General features: G+C 41.3%; 1 protein-coding gene across 2 annotated transcripts in view; it reads right to left on the bottom strand.

Moving 5' to 3' along the window:
* Positions 1 to 347: 347 nt before the first annotated feature.
* Positions 348 to 17,675, bottom strand: part of OTC (ornithine transcarbamylase) — a 97,953-nt gene continuing 80,625 nt past the window's right edge. For both annotated transcript variants that reach the window (XM_070066550.1, XM_002719837.5), the window contains exons 5-10: positions 17,492 to 17,645; positions 15,587 to 15,709; positions 8,360 to 8,413; positions 8,130 to 8,279; positions 6,079 to 6,216; positions 348 to 778 (exon numbers count right to left, since the gene is read on the bottom strand). In XM_070066550.1, coding sequence (XP_069922651.1) covers positions 719 to 778; positions 6,079 to 6,216; positions 8,130 to 8,279; positions 8,360 to 8,413; positions 15,587 to 15,709; positions 17,492 to 17,645 — 679 coding nt within the window. In that variant the 3' untranslated portion in view covers positions 348 to 718. The remainder of the gene's footprint in view (positions 779 to 6,078; positions 6,217 to 8,129; positions 8,280 to 8,359; positions 8,414 to 15,586; positions 15,710 to 17,491; positions 17,646 to 17,675) is intronic.

Here is a 17,675-nt window from a genome sequence, read left to right as displayed (position 1 = left end):
CTTTACATACCTGGCTGAGTCTCCATGGTTTCACTGCTTGGTAACGAAGGCTTCTTTTGGACTTGCAACATTAAGTATTCATTATAGAGAAGAGGTCCGTGATCTTGAAGGACTCCCCTGCCCGCCCCGCCTTCCCACACATGATTGGAAAAGAATCCAGAGTTTGGGCACACTAATAGCTATTTTCTAAGAATTTCATGATTTGCATTCATAAGCGAGTATCTGTCTAATTCATTGGTCTGAAAATTGTATCACATCTGCAGGATGTATCGTTTGGCTTCCTTCTTGGTCCTGGGGGACTTTAACACAGCCCACATATCTACCAGCAGCTGACTTCCTGCTAAGTGTTTACTTATAAATTAGTATGGGTGATCATTTATTAAGGTAATAAGCAAAGATTACATTTAATAGCTTAGATGTTATGCATTATGAACATAGTATTTTATGTTTAATTGAGGCAAATGTATATGGTAATTAATATGATACCCAAATGTAACTCAGAAATTATAAATTAGAGAGCTTAAATCAAGTCATGTATAACAGCACCTCAGCACTTAAATTCCAGGAATGTTTCACAATGGCAAAGCACTATCCTCCAGTTCATCCACGCCATGTGTCAGGGATTTGTTTACATCTTAGATTTTTGTCTCCTTTCCCCATAAACTGGTCCATTCCATAACTGAAGAGCATTGTCTTTCTCTTGATAAGCATCACAGCATCAAAACTTTGGCTTCTGGAGCTTAGGTGAGTAATTTGTTAGCAGCGACACCATGACAGCCTGGGAAGACACAAGAAAAAAAAAATGGATAAACATTAGTAGCAGTCTGCTTTGGGACCTAAAGAAGGGGAACTAGATTTCAGCTTTACACTTCTAGAATTAAAATGTTTTCCCAAGGAAATAAGTGAACACTTAGACGTCATATTTAGTTTCGGGGGATCCAAAAAGGTCAAGATGCTGACTCAAACATGACAGAGTTTATGGAAAATGACGTTAAAATATATGCTTATTTTGGTGCAAAAATTTGATATTCATGCAATTTTTTAAAAAATAATACACATTTCCACAAACTTTTGCACGACCTCTATATGCATAGACTTCAAAATGTTTTGCACCATAGTAAACTCTTAATTCCATTTTCTTTTATTTCAAAAGGTTTATTTATTTATTTGAAAGGCAGAATTACAGAGAGGCAGAGGCAGAGAGAGAAAGGCCTTCCATCTGCTGGTTCACTCCCCAAATGACTGCAATGGCCAGAGCTGCGCTGATCTGAAGCCAGGAGTCTGCAGCTTCTTCCGTGTTTCCCAGCAGATGCAGGGGCCTGCGGACTTGGGCCATCCTCTACTGTTTTCCCAGGCCACAGCAGAGAGGTGAATTCCATTTTACGTGAACTTGTTGAAGTTCCTTCATATATGCAAAACCAACATGCTTACCTAAGTCTCATTCCAAGACTAATGGGTCAGAGAGTTGAAATGAAATGCCATGGTGGTAGCCATGGCTGGATTGTCAAGTTATCAGTGAAACTTAGGTATTTCTATTGGAGAGAAAGGCAATCCCTCCTATCCCAGTTCCTCAAGTTTATATAAGTTTTGGTCACTTGCAACCTAGAGAATCTTAAGACATATCAAATGAATAATAAAAGAAAATCATCTGGTTAATAAATATTGTCTGTTTCCAGACTGAGTTCTCTTGGAAGGGCATTAACTTAATAGACAAGATCATAGCTTTTCCTTGGGCTGTAGCCACAAATGGTAATTTTAACTTTCACCACTGTCCACAATAGACAATAGTGATAATATCAGATACAATAATGGTGGATGTTTATTGAATGCTTACTAGACACCAGGTAGTTTGCTAAGTGCCTTATCATGTGTCAATGAATCAAGAATAGTTTCTAGTCACTATGTAACAGGTGCTTTGGTGAGTTAGAGAGGAATGTTCATGCATTTCATCATGTAATTCAATGACCATCTAAGGTGGCTTCTGTCATTATTTATAGATGAGAAAAGTCAGTCTTCGAAACGGGTTTCCTGTGTGGGTACAGGGTTCCAAGCACTTGGGCCATCCTCCGATGCTTTCCCAGGTGCAGTAGCAGGGAGCTGGATTGGAAGCAGAGCAGCTGGGATTTGAATTGGTGCCCATATGGGATGCCGGTGCCATGAGTGGAGGCTTAACCTACTAAGCTGCAGTGCCAGCCCCATGTGACTCCACTCTTAAAAGGTAGCTTTACTGCCCCTCAGGTACTCACACTAACACTTCAACCATACTGTACATGATTTCAGAGGTGTTCAATGACTGTATTGAACAGTTACTCTGTGCCAGGTCCAATGCTAAGTGCTTTATGTGCAGCACCCGTGTAATATCCTTTCTTACCGTATGAGGTGGCAAGAGATGTCAACCACTCATAAAGATGAACAAACTAAGACATTTTAAGCTTATTTTCAAACAAGAAACCTAGAAAGTCAAGTCACTTTGAGTAGGGTTTCCAGATTTAGTTAAATAAATACAGACATACAGATGGGCAGTTAAGTAGGAATTTCACAAACAAAAATTTTTTTCTTTTTACTGTAAATATGTTCGAAAGATTGATTTCATGGAACACATTTGTACTGAAAATAGTTGCTGTTTTTCTAAAACTTGTTGTTTATCTGGGTATTCAGCATTTTATTTTGCACCCCTAACCTGGGGAGAAGTAAAAGACCAACATACCAAGAAGTACATTTGCAATGGGGCTATGCGACTGCGTCATGTGGATAGCAGTGCTCTGAAATGTCTAGGTTAGTTTAGCTCCATAGTCCAATCTGTGGGCAGAGGAAGAAACCTACCTGGCTTTTGTGAGTTTCACAGTCTTACTAATCAGTGAAAAATACAAAGTAAGCTTTGTGGGGAAAAAGGGTGTTTTTGTTTTTATTTTTAAACAAAGGTATCCAAAGGCCTGTGCTCTGTGGAGAGAACCTGTGATTCCTTAAGTGTTTTGAATTGCACTGCAGGAAATCACCCAGCATGGAGGGCTCAAAAGCTACTGAGTGTCCATTCTCTCTCTCTTTTTTTCTTTAAAATTGTTACATGCTTTAGAACAAGCTCTTCATCCTCTTTCAGTTATATACCTTACATCAGTTATAACGGGCATCTTAGGACTAGGAGACAGATTGTGTCTTTGTTTCCTTCATTCATCCTAACTTTTAATGAAGTGGTGTGTGTGTGTGTGTGTGTGTGTGTGTGTGTGTAAATCATTCTCTAGTGTAGTGCTGTCCAATGGGACTTTCTGTGATGATGGAAACCTGCATCTGTGTTGTTCAATACAAATAGTGAAGCCACATGTGGCTACTGAGCACTTAAAATGTGGCTACTATGACTGAGAAATTGAATCTTCAATCTTACTCAATTTTAATTAGATTGGGGCCAGAGCTGCAGCGTAGTGGGTAAAACTGCCGCCTGCAATGCCGGCATCCCATATGGGTACCGGTTCAAGTCTTGGCTACTCCACTTCTGATCCAGCTCCCAGCTAATGTGCCTTGGAAAGCAGCGGAGGATGGCCCAAGTTCTTGGACCCCTACATCCGAGTGGGAGACCTGGATGAAGCTCCTGGATCCTGACTTTGGACAGGCCCAGCTCTGACCATTGTGGCCACTTAGGGAGTGAACCAGCAGATGGGAGACTCTCTCTCTCTCTCCTCTCTGTTACTCTGCCTTTCAAATAAATAAATATGTATTTTAAAAGTTTTTAATTAGATTAAATTTAAATAGCCACATGTGCCTAGTGGCTACTGTACTGGCTAGGGCAACTCTAGAGGAAAACAAATATTGTGCCTTTTCAGTACATCTTAGAAAAATGTATTACAGCAGTGCTGGGACAAAAGGCCATTTTAAATAAGCTGTCTAAGAATAATTTTCTTGCCAATAAAATAAGAATTTAGCCTTCATAATCTCTAAGGTCTCATCCTACTTGAAAATGTTATGCTTCTGTGAATTTCACAGGTTGTATGGGGACTGAACATTATTCTCCTACGTTAAATCTCTAGTACCTGTCAGAGGACATGGCATGGAGTAGATGAACTGAAATGAACCCAAAGAAGCCTCTAAATCATCTAGCTAAGGGATGTAAAGGATGCAGCATGTGGCTCACCATCCTCTTGCCAGTACCGTGCCAGGCACACTGATTCATCAGTTAGGCCCCTCTTTCTGTCCCCTACCATAGGCAGGTTCAGGATCCTTCTCAATAGAGGGCTCTGAGTAGCTTATTGATAAGATTGGGAACATTTGCCATCTCTATGAAGCATTATGGATCAATTGGTATGTTTTGTAGGTGACGAAAGATGAAACAGATAACTGGTTTTGAAGGAAGCTATAGAAATCAGGTCTCCTCACTCTCATTTGTGCATTCTTTCTACTTTAGACTTTCCACATTCATTTGGACATCGTTCAGCCTCTTGGCTTCTCTGTGGTACATTTTCCCCTAATAAAAGTGGATAACTCAGGAGGGTAGGGAAAGGAGACAGTGGTAATATCTAGATAAAAGGAAAATGAGTGGACATAACTATATATATTCATATAGTCTTATAAGCATTCCAACCAAGTGAAATATGCTTTATTTATTTATTTTTTTGACAGGCAGAGTGGACAGTGAGAGAGAGAGACAGAGAGAAAGGTCTTCCTTTGTCCGTTGGTTCACCCTCCAATGGCTGCCGCGGCTGTCGCGCTGTGGCCGGCTCACCGCGCTGATCCGATGGCAGGAGCCAGGTACTTCTCCTGGTCTCCCATGGGGTGCAGGGCCCAAGCACTTGGGCCATCCTCCACTGCACTCCCCGGCCACAGCAGAGAGCTGGCCTGGAAGAGGGGCAACCGGGACAGAATCCGGGGTACTGGTGCCGCAGGTGGAGGATTAGCCTAGTGAGCCGTGGCACCGGCCTACTGTACTCCATTTTCGAAGAGATTATGGGAGCTGCTTCATGTCTTTTAATATAGTCCTTTGCGTCATAGTGGATTCTGTTGTTTGCAAATAAGACTGATTGGTAGAGCAACTGACACCGATTAAATCACTAAAAGCCGAAGGCTTATGAAGCTAAGTTATGGTATGTGAAGACTCAGTTTTCCAGAGAAGAAGGTGACTTTTGGGATGTTGTAAAGCAGACACTAAGGTTAATATTTCTTAGAAACTAGTGACTTTATCTGAAAGTGACTGATAATGTTGGAGATACGTTTTGTCAGAATTTTGGAAATGTATAATGCGTAAAACCAAACGTGTCTCCATGGCCAAATTTAGAGAATTAAAATAATTTTAGATGCTCCTTGACTTGTGATGGGGTTATAGCTCAGTAAAACAATCATAAGTTGAAAATATTGAAAGTGAACAATGCATTGAATGCACCTACCTACTGCACATCTTAACTTAGCGACACTTAGTACACTACAGTAGAGTCTCAGTGGTTTCCCATTGTAACCATGGGGCTGGCAGCAAGCTGCATTCATTGCCACTGCCTAGCACTGCAACAGCATTGGACCCCATAGTGCTGGCCTAGGAAAGATCCGAATTAAGCTTTCAAAGTATGGCTTCTACTGAATGCACATCACTTTCAAGCCATCATAAAGTTGAAAAATCATAAGTCAGACTATCCACCACAAGTTGAGGACCATCTATATCTGTTCAACTCATGAAGAAAAGACTGGAAGGAAGAAAATGGGGAGGAAGGATATGAGATTTTTTGAGTGCTTGTTTTGTATGAGGCACTGAATTAGGGGCTTGTATAGACATGAACAAGGGGATTCTAAAATAAGAATTACATAGCTTATAATGGTTGGTAGACAATGGTAATCGGTGCTCAGGTTGAAGGAGGGCAGTAAGAATTTTGATTAAAATAAGTTTATTGGGAAAGGAATCAGTTTTATTACATGAAAAAATATTATAAATTCTAATCAGTGATAATGATCTATTAGTAAGTTTCAGGATAAAATACATACCATATGAGCAAATAATGTCAGTGGCTAATCTCAGCTGCTTAGGATTTACTAAAAGGCAGGAACAACCAAGCTGGACTACACAGAGAACTCCCTTTTATCCTCCATGCCTTGTTTCTTGCTTACCATGATTGTCCACTTTCTGTTTTCTGCCTCTGGGAATACTAGTGATCGTGGAGAATAGAACACTTCATCGTCCACTTCTTCTGGCTTTCTGGGCAAGCAGTGTAGAAACGTCCAGTCAGAGGCAGCAACTTCAGCAGTCTAAAGAGATGGTGATAAGATCATTATATGTAGCAGTCACATTTGTCTGCTTCGGTATTTAAAAACACATATGTTCAGGGATCAGAGATCAATGCAAAGTAAGACAAAGGTCAGAGTGAAGGTTTTGGCTTCAGGCATGAGGGGGAAATACATATGGTGCTTTCAGCTTATGCAATTTTATATTCTTTTTTTTTTATTTGGGAGAATATCACTTCAAGTTAAATCACTAACTCAGTTTTTCAATATTTTGTCTGGATAGTGGACATTTCAGCAAAGAACTCTATGAGTATAATATATGGCTGAAAACAGAATCACCAATTACTCTCCAAAATATGAAAAAAGTTGCTTTGCTGTGGCAGTATTATATATTAGCTTATCGCCAAACTATAATTTTTAGCATTTGAAGCATATTTTGTCACTAATTAAAACAACTTTGAAGAAAGCATTGAGGTATGAATGTATTACTTAAGAGTATGGACACTATGCACTAGATACTTCCTTCTTAATGCCTGTTAGTGGTCTTTAAAAAGCTCATGGGATATGTATATAATAAAAATTATGCATGGATTTCTTTGTTTATTTTTATTTGAAAGGCAGAGAGAAAGAGAGAGGGAGAGAGAGAAACAGATGCACAGAGATGGGTCTCTCATCTGCTGCTTCACTCCCTAAATGCCCCCCACAGCTGGAGCTGTGCCAAGCCAAAGCCAGGGACTCAACCCAGATCTCCCACTTGGGTAACAGAGGCCAAAGTACTTGATCCATCACTTGGTGTCTCCCAGTATGTGCGTTAACAGGAAGCTGGAATCAGGAGCAGGACTGGAAATCCAACACAGGCACTCTGATATGGGATGTTGGCATCCCAAGTGGCATTTTAACTGTTACACCAAATGCCAGGCCCTATGCATGAATCAAAACATTTTTGCATCAAAATAAATTGAACTTTCAATTCATTTTCCGTGAAGGTTTTAAAAGTATCCTTATATATGTAAATGCATAGGAAATGTCTGCAAAGGGACATATCAAATTGTTAAGCAATGGCTATCTCTGCAAATAGTCAATGTTAAGTGGATGGGACAACAGATTGTTCACTTTGTATTTTGAACACTTTCATTTTATTTGACATGTGATAATGAGGGACTCATGTATTAGTTTATTGATAAAATGTTTATTGCACTTGCTTATTCCATTTCTTTATTAAACAATGTTAGTTGCTCTGTTGACAAAACTCCAGTGTGCACCTGTCATTATAGGGTAGTCCTCCAGAACAGGGGTTCTCAAAATGTGATCCTGCAGCAGCAGCATCACACCATCTGGGAACTTGGAAGAAACGCACATTCCCGAGTCTCACCTGTGACTTACAAAATCAGAAACCTGGGGAAGTTAATATACAGACAGCTGTACATTAACAACTCCTCTCAGTGATGCTAACCCATCTTCAAGACTGGGAAGCACTGCTCCTGATTTTACTGGAAAGCATCAGATTGAGTGAGAGTCCCCTGGGAATGCCCTAGAGGGAGTTAACACAAACTAAACTGGATTTAGGGGGCCTTAGAAGATAAAGGAGAGGAGTAGTCAAAGAAGCATAGTTATGGGGCTTTGCTTAGGGGAAAAAAATCACAAGAAGTTGCATGTAGCAGAAACAATTTCAAGTCTCTAAACACGTAAAGAGCAAAGCATTCCAATGCCTGTATTACTCTGGGAGGAAAGCCTGCTTCTCTCTTCTGCCTGAGTTTCAAATGACTTCATCCAGCACAAAAGTGTCTTTCCAAAGAGAAATCCCTGGGGAATACAGTTAGCGAGTCCTTTATAGGATATGCAAGGACAGTCTCTGTCCCCAGAGTGAGGAGGTGATGAGATGGTTCTGGCCTTTATGAATGGAATTAATGAACCTTCAGAGAGGCATTAATTTGTACCTTCATTGTAACCTGGTAACCTTGGAAAGCCTGGAGTCGCTTTTTTTTCTCTTCTTCTTGTCCCATGCTTATCCAAGTGTCTGTAATTAATACATTGCCTCCACGCGCTGCTTCCAATGGTTCATTCGTCAGCGACAGCTTGGTACCATTCTAGCATACATAAGCATGCCGGTTAAACAATTTCAGGGAACAGAGAAAGTCAATTATGGCTTCACAAATAAGGAACATACCTCCTTGGCATACTGCTCTGCCAATTTGGTTACACTAGGATCCGGCTCATAACCCTGCAGGAGTAAGAATTTAACTGTTATTTAGGTAATTTCTTTACATATGTTTGCTTATACATGCACTATTTTCTTTTCAAAAATTTCCCCACTCTCCCTTTAAAAAAAGATTTATTTATTTATTTAAAAGAGTTACACAGAGAGAGGGAGAGACAGAGGGAGATCTTCCATCTGCCAGTTCACTCCTGAGATGGCCACAATGGCCAGAGCTGAGTCAGGTGGAAACTAGAAGCCATGAGCTTCATCCAGTTCTCCCACATGGGTGGCAGGGCCCCAAAAACACTTGGGTCATCCTCTGCTGCCTTTCCCGGGCCATTAGTAGGGAGCTGGACTTGAACCGGTGGCCGTGGGGGATACTGGTGTCGCAGGGGATGGCTTTACCCACTATGCCGCAATGCTGGCCCCTCCCCTTCCCTTTTTAAAGATGTAGCCCAACCATATTCATTATTATGCGATTTTTACATCTAGAATTTCAAACATGAAGTGCCTTTTTGAATTTAAAGGGCAACCCATTTCCCCATCTTTCTTTTATTGTCTTTCGCTTCTTTAGTTATAAAGACAAATATGGAGTATAGTGCTTTCTAAGCTTTTGGCAGCACCTCTTCTCGTTTCCCTAATAGCTTAAGGGGATTATATTTACAACTGTACAGCCTAAAGCATTTTTGTCTGAGTCTTTCCATGCACTGTTCCTTTTGGTCCTTTGCCCACCCACTCCATGTATAACCTTTTCAGGTGTCAGTTCAAATGGCCCCTCCTCAGAAGATCCTTCCCTAGTCACCCCAGTTGAATACTTACAAGTCTCCCCAACAAACATCTTATCCTGCATTTTCCAGCAAATGTCCTGAGTGCAGGGCATTTGCTTTGCAATGACATTTACCCAAGTATATTGTTTTTGCTAATTTGATGGATTTGTTCGGGACGGTTTGGTGAGGGTAGGGTCAGACTCCAGTGAGCTGAGTAAGGTATTGAGGGCACAAAACTTAAGGAGATGTTACAAATTTTTTAAAAAGCAACCCGTTCTTAGGGTTGTGCAAGCATGTTTTGTGCCCTGGGTGCCTGGCTTGCTCACCCTAGTCCCAACTCTGGATAAGGGGACATTCTGAGGGCTACTAAAGCCCCCAGGTTATCCCAGGCCTCCCTGGGGGAACCTGCATGCCTCTCCTCACCCTTCAGTCTGTTCTGTGCACGGCAGTGAAAACTGTTTTCGCTGAAGCTTTCCATGTTTACTCCTTGTTTCTTATGTCAAAGCTGATTAAGAGCAGCAAGTCTCCCCGCCCACATCCCCTGCTACTGTCCCTTTTAATTCTTCTCAACATCCTGCTGCAGGAAGCCAGTCTTCTCGTCATCCCTGTACACGCTGTGCCCTTTCCTGCTGCCACAGCCTTTCACCCTTGAGCACATCCCTCCTTCTCCCCTCCTGGGCGTCTGCATCAGGACACGACAACTCCTCAAAACCGTAACCCAGACTCACCTTCAGGCCCTCCATACGGAAGTCTTGTCAGTTCCAACACCATAATTATCCTCAACTTTCTCCAGCCTTCTCATTTTCCTGAATGCTTAGCATTTATGATATTGATTTTTACCAATTTTCCGTGGGGCACTGTGGTGATATGCCCACCTCCCAACCCCCAGATTCCCCGTTATGAATAACCATAAGAAAGGTCGATTCCTCCAGCTGCTGGGAGATGCCAGAAGCTGGCCTCAGCTGCAGACAGTCGCCTCAGTCAAGGTCACACAACCTTCCAGGGTGACCCACGTTTAATCAGTGATTGACGGGAGGTTATGAAAACCTGATGCCCTCTGCCCAACTCTGGACAGCTCTGAATGGCCATCTCTCCATAAGGTTGGCCAAGACTGTTGTAGGGCCTGCACCACAGCTGTGCTTTTCTCTCTGTCTATTCTTGCTTCCTCCTCTTCCATAGTTGTTGATTTCAAGGTCATGTGCACATCTTGTGTGCTAAACTCTGAATCTGTTTTCTGGGAAGCCCAATCTGTGACAAGCATGTCCAGGTTTTTCCATTTGAAGTTGTGTTTATTTACACGTGACTGTATTACAGTTTTTTCTCTCATTACAAAATTCTTGAGAAAACAAACTACTCAGATGTTGATGGTGATAGCTGCAGACATTTTAGAAGCTAAGTTACTCTCAAATTGCTGTGAATTCTGGAGTCTTGTTTTTAGGGATTTGGGGAAAGTAATTAACAAAGGCTTGCTAATTTAGTAACTAATGTTGTGAATAGTTATACTGGTAAGCACAAGTGAAGAGGCTTGGATATTATCCCAGGTGCCTCCTGCCCTGAAAATTTAGCTGTCTCTTTGGAGAGCAGGTTTTACTCCCTAAGTATAATGATTCTCAGAGAAGGAATCAATAAGTACTTAGAGAACCAACAGAGAGGCTTGGAAATTAGAAAATCACCCAACCTTGCATGCACTGAGCCATGACTTAGAATACAGAGAGGAATTCTTTACTCACATCTCAGCTTTCAACACTAAATCACTCATTGGGCTTTCCATAAATCTTCAAACCAGATGAAGAGATGATTAACAAACCTGCTGCAGTCTAAATATTCACTTATAACAATGTTAAAATCATTACCATTGATAGTTTATGGAACAATTTTACAATCATGGACAAATTTATTTTTTTCTTGAATGTGTAAGTTATTCTTGGTTGAAGAATGGGAAAATAGATTAATTATGGCCCTGGAGACTTTTCAGTATTTCTTAACTTTACTATATCTCCAGCTTTCTCTTTAAAGGTCTACTAACAACTGAAGACTTACAGATTGCTAGAAGGATTTTTGTACTATCGAGACTTGCCAGAAAATTTTCTAAAACTCTTATTCCCACCAAGATTTAACTGGTCGTTAGTATCCTTTATTGTTTAAATGAGTTTCTGCATAAGAACAATACCAAAATTACTCTGTAATATTGGACTTTTTTCCTTTGACGTTAATAAAACATCTTTGACATACAATAAAATGTTCAAGCCATACATTTCTTCAGCAGAATAAAGGCTTTCCAATAGCACCTCATACCAAGGAAAGTCATTCTTAATGTATGTACCTGTGAAAACCAAATGCAATAATAGTTTGCATTAATACAGAGCCTTTCTTAAAACTAGATTTGTAGCAACAGTATGCTCACCCTTTCCATAATTGAAGAAGAGCCACCGTAAATACATATCCTATCTGACCCCTTAATTCAGTTCATGTCGAATACAAGAGGATTATCTGCTGAAAGGGTCATCTCTCTGAATTCTTCAAGTTTATTATAATAGGATGGCTTCCAGGATATCCTGTTGCATATACTTGCTATTTCTTCTAATGCAAGTGCACTTAGTAGAACAGTGTCCTTCAAAAATTCACACCCACCCAGAATCTCATAATATGACCTTTGGATATAGAGTCTTTGCAGATGCATTTTGTTAAAAGGGATTCATACAGGTTTAGGGTGGTCCTTAATTTAATGTGAATCATGTTCTTATAAGAAGAGGGACATTAGTACAGAGATGCGTTGTCATCGAAGGAATATGATGAAGGTAGAGATTGAATTGATGCAGCCACAAGCCAAAGAATGCCTGGTACTACCAGAAGTGGGAAGAGAAAGTCAGGATTCTCCCCTAGAGCCTTCAGATGGAGCATAGCCATGAATGCATCCTGATTTCAGACTTCCAGTCTCTAGAACTGTGAGAGAATAATAAATTTCTGTGGTTTAAAGCAACCCAATTTCCAGTAATTTGTTATGGTGGCTGGCTGTGGTTTAAATAAGGTATGGGGGCCGGTGCTGTGGCACAGCGGGTTAATGCCCTGGCTTGAAGCACCAGCATCCCACATGGGCGCCGGTTCAAGTCCCGGCTGCTCTACTTCCGATCCAGCTCTCTGCTATGGCCTGGGAAAGCAATAGAAGATGGCCCCTACACCTGTGTGGGAGACCCGGAAGAAGCTCCTGGCTCCTGGCTTCGGATCGGTGTAGCTCTGGCCATTGCAGTCAACTGGGGAGTGAACCAGTGGATGGAAGACCTCTCTCTTTCTCTCTCTCTCTCTCTCTCTCTCTTTGCCTCTCCTTTTCTCTGTGTAACTCTGATTTTCAAATAAAAAGATAAATAAATCTTTAAAATAAACAAATAAATAAGTAAGGTATGGCTCCTGAACTCATGCAGATGGTTAAATCCCAAAGTCATAAATTTATAGTACTAAGAGGGTGGAAACTTAATTCAATTATAGTTTGTAGGGCCTAGCAGGAGGTTGTTAGGTCACTGGGGACATGTCTTCTGAAGTCGTTCTCACCAGAGGGTGGGTGAGAAGACTGAGTTGGGCTCAGTTGGTGTCTCTGCTTCCTAGCTTGCCATGTGATCCTTCTTGTGCACACGCTTGGCCACGGCCATCAGACAGCTGAACTAATGTCTGATCCGATCTGATCCGCCAACACTGTGAGCCAAAATAAATCTCTTTCTCACCTAAGTAGCTTGTCCTATATATTTCATTACAGTAGTGAAAAGCTAATATACAGCCCTAGGAAACTAAGATGGCAGGATGCGTTGTTACAAATTGGTTCAGCCTGAACACCAGAGATGAGCATTTGATGGTATTTTATTTTGTTTTGGCAGGAGGCAACAGACTGGTACTGGTGCTCTAGCCAGCTGCCCTTTGAAGATGCCCTTTTATTGTCTGGCTCCATCTCCTGTTTCAATGTGTTTTTAACCTTTAGCACTCGCAGTTCTTCTCCTGTAACTTCTGGCTACCACATTGCTTTTCCTGCCAAAAGTTCCAGGATATTTACCACTCTACCTCTGCTGCCCTTGACCAAAGACTGGTTCAAAAGGACAAACGCCCATTTTCCTCACACTAGATTGGGACAATTCTAGACAATACTCCAGAGCTCACCTGTAGGATCAGGCTGAAGCTACTTTCTGTGGAACTGGGCCTGATATGGTACTAGGGTGATCAAATCACCCAGCTATGCCCAAGATTCTTCCAATTTTTTTTTTTGACAGGCAGAGTGGACAGTGAGAGAGAGAGAGAGACAGAGAGAAAGGTCTTCCTTTTGCCGTTGGTTCACCCTCCAATGGCCGCCGCGGCCCGGGGCGCTGCGGCCGGCGCACTGCGCTGATCTGATGGCAGGAGCCAGGTGCTTCTCCTGGTCTCCCATGGGGTGCAGGGCCCAAGCACTTGGGCCATCCTCCACTGCACTCCCGGGCCACAGCAGAGAGCTGGCCTGGAAGAAGGGCAACCGGGACAGAATCCGGCGCCCCGACCGGGACTAGAACCCGGTGTGCCGGCGCCACAAGGTGGAGGATTAGCCTAGTGAGCCACAGCGCTGGCCTAGATTCTTCCAATTTTAGAACCTCTCTGTGCTGTGCAAGCCAGGATGTTTGGTCACTATAAATGGTCCCCTCGCTCAGATTCTTCCTTTTCTCTGTCCTGCTCCCCATAGTCCCTTATAGGTCTCCCTTGGGAGGATTTCCTTACTAAATCACCTTTATTCCATAAAACAACCATACATACAAAACCCCACAGTACATAAAAACCCACTGGGGGTTCTGCTTGTGAGGCATTTGGCCTAAGACACTGGTGGTGATGGCAGGTGTAGAAAACACACAAGAAATTCAAGGATTTGGATATTCCCCCTTGGAGAAGTTAAGCTATTAATCAACAGGATGTAATTCATGTCCCCAGTGGTTGGCAAATAACCATCTCAAACTTGAGAAGCAGAAGCAGGAAGGAATTTTGAAGACTCATATGTTCACCTGTGGTGAACTGTTCTTAATAAGAGGGCCAGTTCTATCTTCTACCACAAATCAAGATTTCATTCCAAAACATTTTATATTTAGGGAGAATTTTCCCTTCAAAAGGCTCCTGGGAGGATGTTAGTAACCAATGAAAAACATAATGGAGAAAATAATCCAGTATAGAGTAGATATTTAAAAGTTTCTGGGGGTGTCCTTTGGGACTGGTTTGAGTCTCTTGTAGGGTGAATTTTTATCCTTTAGAGGTAAAAATGCATGGGAGTTGGAGTTGCTTAACATAATACTTCTCTTAGGGGGATTTGAACATTTTATATTAGTGTACTCATTTACCTATTTATATTATTATGTAAGTAAAATATCTACATGTTAAGAAATTCAAACTCTCGCCGGCACTGTGGCTCACTTGGTTAATGCTCCGCCTGCAGCGCCGGCATCCCATATGGGCGCTGGGTTCTAGTTCCGGTTGCTCCTCTTCCAGTCCAGCTCCCTGCTGTGGCCAGGGAGTGCAGTGGAGGATGGCCCAAGTGCTTGGGTTCCTGCACCCGCATGGGAGACCAGGAGGAAGCACCTGGCTCCTGGCTTCGGATCAGCATAGCTCTGGCCGTAGCGGCCATTTAGGGAGTGAACCAATGGAAGGAAGACCTTTCTCTCTGTCTCTCTCTCTCATTGTCTAACTCTATCTGTCAAATAAAAAAAGAGAAAGAATTCAAACCCTGTAAAAGAATATATGATAGTGACAATAAAGTCTCCCTCCTATCTCTGTTCCAGTTCCCCTCTTCAGGAGCAAAAACTATTACCAGCTTCTTGTGTATCAAAAGGGTTACATAGGGCTATGGAAGAAGGTCATGGGTCTCATACATTCCATGAAATATTTAGCAGCAAGGAAGTATGCAGGAGTTATCCTCATAGCCATGTGGGACTCAGATTTTAAAAACCAAAATATCCCTGCAGTTGATTTTGAAACAGTAAGCTAGTGTAGATGCCATCCCTGTGACCTTTACATTGGACTGGCGATTTTCTATCGAATTCCAGTATTAAAAACACGACAGAAATGTTCCCATGCATTGGGAATTCTCTGCTGCCTGGATTCATTGCTTTCTTCAGCCTTTGTGGCGATTCTGCACAAGGATGCCAGTCATCACAATGGCTGGTAGCAGGACATTCAAAGGCATGATTCAGACACACTTTTAGCACAGACTCACACAATAAAAGGCATCGGCCAAGATTACCTACTACTGTGGAGATGGGAAATTGGGCTCGCGAGGGGCCAGGCAGCTATTTAATAGGAGAGCTGATAACAGAACATAAATTTTGCAGTCTCACCTGTGCTCTCCTTGAATGGAAGAGAACCCTGTTTTCAGTGGGTAATTGCATTGGGGTATGATTTAAGAGGGGGTTAGTGTCAAGGCAGGACGCTTTCCTACCTTTGGAGTAGCTGCCTGAAGGTGCATTCCGAATTTCGCTGCACTCATCATGATGGAGTGCAGGATGTTGTTCCCATCTCCGATCCAGCTGAGGGTAAGACCTTTCAGAGAGCCATAGTGTTCCTAGAAGGTAAAGAATGAAGGAGATTAAATTTGAAGAAATTCCACTTGTATGCAACAGTTGCTGGGGGTTAAATAAAAGAAACAATTTTCACTTCAAATGTTTAGTACCTTGCTGTAATGAATAAATTACCATTTTTGCATTGTACAGGGCAATTGAATGACATGAATGTACAATCTCAAAATAATAGCACAGTCCTAATCGCTTCAATCATCATATGAACTTCACAGACACTCAGATTTTCATGCATTTCAAATCTTAGCCTTAGTTGTATTCATTCATTCAACAAACTGATCACTACCAATGCCCAGACTAAGGAGTCAAACATCACTGTTTTTATGTTGTTTACATTCTTTGGTATAAGGAAGAGGAAATACAGTGTACCTGGAACTGTGTAACATGGCAGCTCAGAGCTGTTTCCATTTATATAAAGGTGAAATACATACCAAATAGTGTATTACAAGTAATGTAATGAAAGTAATATTTATGGCTGTACATATGTGTAAATAAATTGTAAACACGTGCCAACGAATTATAAATACAAACATTAGGATAATAATTTCTTTGTGGACTGGGAGGAAATCAGATCAGGCAGAGTTACATAATGAGCTTCAGCTCTGTCTATAATATTTTACTTACAAACAACAAATAATTCTAGAGTAATTACTCCATCACATTAATATTTGACAAAACTGTGTAATGAGTACATGGACATTTGTTTTATTTTCCTTAGCATTTGTTTTCTTTTTCCCTAAAGTATGTGTAGGTTTAATATGTTTATATATTTATAAAGATAAGATGAAAAGGAGGAAGGCTAAGAAAGTTGGACATCACATAACTACTACATAGCTAAATTAAAATATAAATCCATGTCCATCTGATTTGGATCTCATGGTCCTACTAAGCTGCTATTTATTCCTGGAAGTCCTACTTTGAGTATCACCCATATAAAGGTGTTGTACTAGGTCTGGAAGAGGACACTATGAGGAATAGGCAAGCTCATTGCCCCTCAATTAATTTATAATCTAGTAATGATAAAGCCTGAAGTAAAGCATTAAATTATCTACATGTGAAGCCACACCCACAGATAGCCACTTGGTATCTGACATCATCGTATCACCTCTGCAGGGATGTTATCCTCACTTTGAGTATGTACTTATTTAAATGTGGAGGAAGATAAGCTTATCCACTTTGCTCTGTATTCTAAGAATCTTCTGTAGACACAGAAATGATGGTAGAATTCAAGTGGCAATACCACATAGGTAAGCTGTGGCAAATAAAATCCTGATTTGGAAGAACACAGCTAAATTTGAGCTTCAGCTCTATCAATTAGGCATCCTATTCTTAAGTTTATTAAAATAACAGAAAATGCCTCCCTCCTTCAAAGGGGTCTAGTGATTGACTCATTTTGAATACTGAAAACACATTCTATTAGTCTTTATTCCCAAGTCACAGAATCAAATGTATGTAAGATCACATAAGGCTTGTCCATCAGCATTCTCTGTCATCCATTGTGTTAGATATGGTGCCAAAAACAAAATGGTTGAGAGGCTAAGGAGTGAGAGGAGTTAACAAGGGTTAAACACAGTTGACAACAGAAGGATCTTACTGTCTTTCAACAGTGCCCTGTTTCCTCCAGATATAGAGTATGCATGCATATACCATAATTCATTGTCAAGGTAATATTTGAAAATAAAATGTCAGTGCTATCATTCAAGTAAATGGCTGCACTTAAGGCTATTGAGTTGATTTTGCTCTTTTGTAAGGCAAAATAATAAACCAACCTGGAGTGTAAGGTAATCAGCCAGGATCTGGATAGGATGGTACAAATCTGATAGCCCATTGATGATAGGAATGGATGCTTCTTTAGCCAAGATGTCCAGATCTGATTGTTTATACACTCGAGCCAACACTGCATCTGTCATGCTAGACAACACTCTGTGGCAAACCAAGGAAAGATAATCTGAG

Source organism: Oryctolagus cuniculus, chromosome X (assembly GCF_964237555.1).
Source record: "Oryctolagus cuniculus chromosome X, mOryCun1.1, whole genome shotgun sequence".
In the NCBI taxonomy this organism is placed as follows: domain Eukaryota; kingdom Metazoa; phylum Chordata; class Mammalia; order Lagomorpha; family Leporidae; genus Oryctolagus; species Oryctolagus cuniculus.
Note: the sequence above shows the minus strand (reverse complement) of the source record. Positions and strands in the feature narration are given on the sequence as shown.